Source organism: Grammomys surdaster, unplaced genomic scaffold, assembly GCF_004785775.1.
Source record: "Grammomys surdaster isolate TR1022 unplaced genomic scaffold, NIH_TR_1.0 125946, whole genome shotgun sequence".
Classification (NCBI taxonomy): domain Eukaryota; kingdom Metazoa; phylum Chordata; class Mammalia; order Rodentia; family Muridae; genus Grammomys; species Grammomys surdaster.
In genome coordinates this window covers 2,758,483-2,765,177 of record NW_021620768.1, presented here as the reverse complement: position 1 = coordinate 2,765,177, position 6,695 = coordinate 2,758,483, and the positions used below count along the sequence as shown (strand labels likewise).

Sequence of the window (6,695 nt, the reverse complement as noted above, 5' to 3'; positions counted from 1 at the left end):
CTGCTGCTGCTGCTGCTGCTGCTGCTGCTGCTGCTGCTGCTGCTGCTGCTGCTGAGGCTGCTGAGGCTGCGGAGGCTGAGGCTGCAGCAAGGGTCCCGGAGGCTGCTGAGGGACTGCTGGTGGCGCTGGCGGTGGTGGCGGTTGCTGTTGCTGCTGTTGCTCGTCCCCAGAAGATGGACAGGGACACTTGGGGTCTTCATCCAGATCCCCCACCCCCGAGTCATGGAAGTGCCCAGAAGTGTCCATCTTGGGGCCTGGCTGGGTTCCCTGCAGCACGACCCTCCACCCCAAAGCCACCCTCGTTCCAGAGATGACCTCAAAGAAAGCCAGGCATCCAAGCTTCCCCACCAGAAGTGTCTTAGCTCCAGTCCTCTCTCTTTGGTTTGCTTCAGTTCTCTGGGGCTGCCACTCGAGTATGCATTGTATTAGGCGGGTAGAAAAGCCAGGAGAGGAGCTGGGAGAAGGAGGAAGGGGCGAAAAGAACTCTATTCTGAAGGCGGTCCTCTAGGAGTGTATGAGGCAGACTCAGCTTCACTCCTCGCTGGCTCAATAGCTTCGCTCTCCTCCTCCTGACACTGTTATATGGCAAGCCAAACCCACTTATTAGCCAGCCTTTTCATTGGCTTGGCTTAACTCTCCAACCCCCTCCTAACTCCGCCTCCCTCTCAGGCTCCGCCTCCAAGAAGGGGCCTGCCATCCTTCGCTCCTCGCCGGGTGGCAGCGCAACGAGGGCTGGGAACTGTAGTTTTTGCTCCAAGACCACTACCACTCCAACCCCTCCACACTCCACCCCCGAGCTGAACAGCTGCCTTCTTTTCTCTGGGAGGTATAGTCAGGATACTGATGCCCACAGCAATCCCGGCTGAATGTTGGCGATGGGGCCGTGGAAAGAAGGGATCGAAAGCATCCTAAAAGGGAAGCTGTCACCATGCTGGGGGAACCGGGAATGGAGGACAAACGTTGATTAATGGCCAGTGTCTGTGCAGGTTGTTTCACACATTGGATTCCAAGTACATCTTCCAAAAGCCCAAGGGGATAGGGACTGTGCTCGCATTTTACAAAGAAGATTAACACTGGGAGACACTGAGCATGAACCGCCAGAAGCGGAAGGGACCCACTCCTCGTGACAGGGTAAGTAGCTCACCTACCACTGTCAGAGCACCTGCGCTGTGTACAGGAGCCTCTGTTATTTCCAATCCTCACATCAACCCTATGAAATGACGTCATCATCCTAAAAAAGAAGTAAAAGAAAGAAAAAGGAAAGAAAAGAAGCCCACTCACACGCAGATAAGAAATGTGGCTCTTGTCACCAGCTTGTAATTAAAGGCACTGGGATTTGAACAGAGATCAGTCTTAGCCCACTGCTGCTGCCCAGATGCTTTCCCTCTATGATGATCAACACACATGGTTGTTCATAAATAGTATTCACATGATGAATGGGAAAGAGCCAGAAAGAATCTGTCAAGGAAGAGCCAACTTCCCCCAAAGCAGGATGGGTGAAGTAACCTGGACCCAGCCTCTTCCAGAACAGCTGGGTCTGGAGCCACCTCAGGGTCTACAAGGAAGACTGGAGAGCCCAGTGGCTCCACGTCCGATCTGCCCCATGGGCCTCCCTCATGAGAGTCAGAGCTAGAAACAGCTGCTGGCTTCCCTGGGTCAGACTCCTCCTCATGAAGTATTTATTAGGCTCCCACTGTGTGCAGAAGAAGCTCCAAGGGGACAAGGCCAGAGATGAATTTATTTCCATTTTTAATTGTGACAGCCTTGGCAATCGGAGGGAAAGAGTGTTATGAAATTCCTCTAGGCACACCTAGGGTCTTAATGGGGAGACATCTTCCTGCTCCCTTCCCAGTTCCCCACCATCCTCAAGTTTCTGTCTAGTGTCTTCCTTAGGTGAGTATGGAAATGCTAGGTGATCCAGGCACACATACAGATGCATACGTGTGGTCACGTATGTGTACAGATGTGAGCATACACTAGCTTGTGCACACCCAGCGTGCTTTTAAAGCATTTCTCCTGAATAGTGAACAGGAAATCACCATGCCAGAGAGCATAGCAGGGGCTCCCACCAATGAGCTCAGAGCCCCTCTGCATACTGGTCCTCACTTCTGCAGGCTGCTGTGAAGACTGAGAGTGGAACTACTTGCACCATAAACCACACCCTCAGCTACCTGATAATGACAATCACTCCTGCACAAGACTGCTATCAATGATGATGGAGTAATGTGTACACACACACACACACACACACACTGATGCAAGCCTACCTTACCTTCTAGCATGCCCAGACCCTGCTCTCACCTGCCTCCTTCATTTCCCTCCCTCTTCAATCCCCAGAGTCAATGGTCTGATTCAAGGCTTCGTATCACATGATTAGGTTTAATCATTGTTAATAAATTAATACTAATACATTATTAGAAGCAACAATGTACTGCTAGTACTGGAGTTTCATGACAGATATAGATTCTGTGCTGTGGAAAATTAATTTCTAGGCCTGGAAGTTTCTTTGCCCACTCTGCCACAATAGGTTGTCCTCTGCTTCCACTAACCTTCCTGGGTCAGTTCCTCTAACTGTGACAGCAGGATCCAAATAGAACGAACAGGTTTGCCACCTTCATAGATAGAGCTGTTCTACAGCCAGAGGCCAGAGGCTCATCTGGGAGTGGTCTAAGCTTGAGACTGATTCTCCCACCCTGGGTGCAGCAACTCTGTCCTGAGAAAAGGTAGGTGGAGTGTACTTAAAGCTGGAGCACAGTCCCCATGGGGGAGTCTTGACTGCCGTGAATGGTCATTTAGCACAAATAAGATGCCCTTCTGGTCCTAGCTTCCTGCTCTGTAAAATAAAAGAAATTAGGGTCCTCAGCTCCTGTGAGCCACTATAAGGATCCTATCCCACCCCCACCCTCAAACCTCCCACATCACCATACATAGCAACCTTGCTCCCCCCCCCCAACAGTGTGCTGGAGCTGGGCAGTACTGGCTGGTTGGTTGGTTGGTTGGTTGGTTGGTTGGTTGGTTGGTTGGTTTGATACAGGGTCTCTTTAGGTAGCCCTGGCTGTCCTGGGTTTTGATATGTAAACCACGCTGGCTTCAAACTCACAAAGATCCCCCTACCTCTGTCTCCCAAGTGCCAAGATCAAAGGAGTGTGCCACTACATCCAGTAATATTGGTTTTTAAAAGCCCACTGTTACAGGTCTTCTGAACTCCAGTTCACCAGTGTCACAATGGCAACTTGAAATCATTTGTGGTGGGAATATTTACCCCACAGAATGAATGAACATGTCCTTCAGGGCTTGTCCCCCCCCCCCCAAAGTGACTACTAAGTCTTTACTGGCTGGTAAGCATCTACCAGCACAGGGATGCCTCCTGTTCCAGCCTCAACTCCAGCCCATGCACTGCTCACTTGCAGAGACTCTGTTCCTAGCACTGAGCACACAGCCAGCTTTCAGAGAAGCTCTGGGTCAATTATAACACTCTCACAAGCCGGGCGGTGGTGGCGCACGCCTTTAATCCCAGCACTTGGGAGGCAGAGGCAGGCGGATTTCTGAGTTCGAGGCCAGCCTGGTCTACAGAGTGAGTTCCAGGACAGCCAGGGCTACACAGAGAAACCCTGTCTCGAAAAAACAACAAAAAAAAAAAAAAAAAAAAAACACTCTCACACCTGCATTTTCTTAGACTCAAGGTAATGCGGGCCACAGCTTTATGACATTAGAGTGTGTGCAGACTAGTGAATCAGCCAGGATCTCTTCATTCACAGAGCCTGAGTAGACCATCTGCCCTGAACCACACTGCCCCAGTGTCTTCCCACCACTGTTACATATCCAAGTGTAAGAAGCTCCCAGTGCCACACCCTGAGCCAACAACCATGTCTATACACCACAATCCATGAGTTGGGAGCATCATGAGACAATTGAGGCATTAGACATGATTTTGAGAATTGCCTATAAATACTAATCAGTAATAAGTGGCGTAGCTAGGGTGGCGCACAGGTCTGTCCACTTCCAATAGGCAACCCTCGGGAGCTTACATTCTTTCTATAGAGGGAAGTCATAGTTACACAGGTGACAAACAGCAACAACACAAAACCCAGTGAGTAGCCAAGAAACTAGATTTCGTTAAATCAAAAGAGGTTTCCTGGGGCTGGAAAGATGGCTCAGAGGTAAAGTGCACTTGTTGCTTTTGTAGAGGACCTGAGTTCAATCCCCAGCACACACACACACACACACACACACACACCGCGGTGGTTCACAAACAACTATAACTCTAACTCTAATTCCAGGAGATGCCCTCTTCTGACCTCTGTGAGCAGTAAACACACAGAGTGCACACACAAACACACAGGTGAAACACTCACACAAAAAAAGTAAAGTGAATAAATCTAATAAATAAAATATTTTTAAGAGAGCAGCATCACGGCAGCTGGAAAGGTGTCTCAGTGGTTACAAGCACTGGCTGCTCTTCTGGAAGACCAGGCTTGGTTCCTAGCACCCACACAGCAGCACACAACTGGCTACAACTCCAGTTCCTTTGTATCCGATGCCCACTTCTGGCCTCTATAGGAACTGCATGCAATAGGTACACAGCCATAAATTCAGGTAAAACACCTATCTACATAAAATTTTAAAATTTTTAAGGTGGCTTCATGGAGGTGAGAGGACTGGTGCCATCAAGTCTTTACACTGCCTGAAGCGAAAGGATGGCACATTGGCCTCTTCTGGATGTAAAGATGAGGGGCTGGGTGCTGTGAGGTTTCTTACCTCAAGGAGTCCTGGAGAGTGGACGAGGTCAGAGTCCCCAGACTCAGGGAGGGTGGCCACAGGCCAAGCCAGCTCCACTTCAGCCATGCTTTCAGGTTGTTCCACCCTCTCTCCCAACTCACTTCTCACCACCTCCGTCCTGAGCTTCAGTTTCACCAGAGCCATGCCAACACACACCTCCATGTCTTAACTCAGACCCTCTGCTTGGCCTTTCCTCATACCTCATCCAACACACTTCTCCTTAATCTTCAAGGCATGGCTTAAGGGTTTGTTTGTTTATTTGTTTGTTTGGGGTTTTGTTGTTGTGCTGTTTTGTTTTGTTTTCAGAAAATCGATCCTTCCCCTCTGCCTTTGGGGCCCCCTTGCTAACACTGTCACCATCAAGTGGTACAACTCTCATGACTGTATGTGTCCTTATTCCTGCACTGTGATCTTCTTGGAGGCAGAATTGATGTCATCTTTGTCTCTGTATCAGACCACAGAGGCCTGAGAGAGAGTGACTGAAATCAGGGAGAGATCGTCTGGAAGGGAAGAGGAAGTCACAGTCTTTCCCTAACAAACAAGCGGTTTTCCATGTGTAGAAATGGGTGCGGCAAAAAAGGTGTTTCCGGGGTGTTCCAGCTCTGAGTCCATACAGTCTAGAGAACTCATTGCCTGTAAACAGCTGACTGGAAGTCAGCTGTAGTGACCCATGGTTCTAGCTTGGTGCTGTATTGGCAGCACCAAGCAGGGGATCTGATCATGAGTGTATGACAGATGGGTGGGTGGATGATAAATACAATGACAAATAATAATGGGGTGTCTAGAAAAGGCTTGGGGAATCTCCTTAGGCGTCTAGGGGAGTCAGAGAACTAACATTCATCCTCAGACGGCCGGATCAGCGGCAGCTCATTGATCTACCGAGAATCGGTCAGCATGTGTTCAACTCTAGCTTTGCTATTAATTAATTGGTGCTGTAAAGATCAAAACTGTGCTTGCATAGCTCCTTATAGTTTCCACATACATGATTTTATCTGTGCTTCCTGGAAGCCCCAGAAGCACAGACCGGGGATCTATTACTCCCACCTCTGTACACTACAGTCAGAAAGGTCTCTGTAAGTTAGCTATGGACCCTCCTCCCTTCTGCTTCTGATGCCTTCCCGCTTTAGTTTGCCCTGTGTCCAGCTGTCCTGGGATGTAAGGAGCAGACACTTCCTTAATATCCTTTGTCTTGAGACATAAGGAGCAGGCACCCCCTCAGATTCCTCTATACGTACACACACACACACACACACACACACACACACACAGAGAGAGAGAGAGAGAGAGAGAGAGAGAGAGAGAGAGAGAGAGAGATCTTCTCTCCCTTCTGAATCCCCTTGTCATTTCCTTTGCTCTCTCTGGAGACTTTTCACCTCATCTTGTCTTGGCTTTGCCAATGTATGTGTTTTTTCTCTCTTGCTTTTAATTTGTATCATGAATCCCTTGGTGACAGGAGCTTAGGGTACAAACTATACAACACACACAAACACACACACACACATATACACATGAATACATACATAAACACACATATACATGTAAACACATACACACATGAACACACACAAACATACACATATACACATGAACACATACCCACACATCACCACAACAACTCACCTGAATGCAGAGGGCATGCTGAATGAATAAGTAAGGCTGAGTACGTCTGTGAGAATTTGAAGCACTTTGACTCTGGTGTCCTTGCCCCTGTCCTTACCCCTAGCCCTAAGGATGCCAGGGGTAAGTATACATATCCTATAATGTTTCTTTCGTCTGAGCTCCTCTATGCTCAGACTCTAAGGTGAGGTGAGTTAAAACTTAACTATAACCTATCTACCACCTGAAGACTAAGGAGTGACTACAGTGCCTTCCTCCAGCCACCAAGCCACACACTAACACCTCTGAGACACCTATAC

At 48.7% G+C, this 6,695-nt stretch overlaps 1 protein-coding gene across 4 annotated transcripts in view; it reads right to left on the bottom strand.

Moving 5' to 3' along the window:
- Positions 1-256, bottom strand: part of Kcnn3 (potassium calcium-activated channel subfamily N member 3) — a 146,224-nt gene extending 145,968 nt beyond the window's left edge. Inside the window, exon 1 of one of the 4 annotated variants that reach the window (XM_028753286.1) lies at positions 1-256. This exon is cut by the window's left edge and continues 753 nt beyond it. In XM_028753286.1, coding sequence (XP_028609119.1) covers positions 1-246 — 246 coding nt within the window. In that variant the 5' untranslated portion in view covers positions 247-256. The other 3 variants (XM_028753287.1, XM_028753288.1, XM_028753289.1) reach the window with 3 other exon arrangements.
- Between the last annotated feature and the right edge of the window lie 6,439 nt (positions 257-6,695).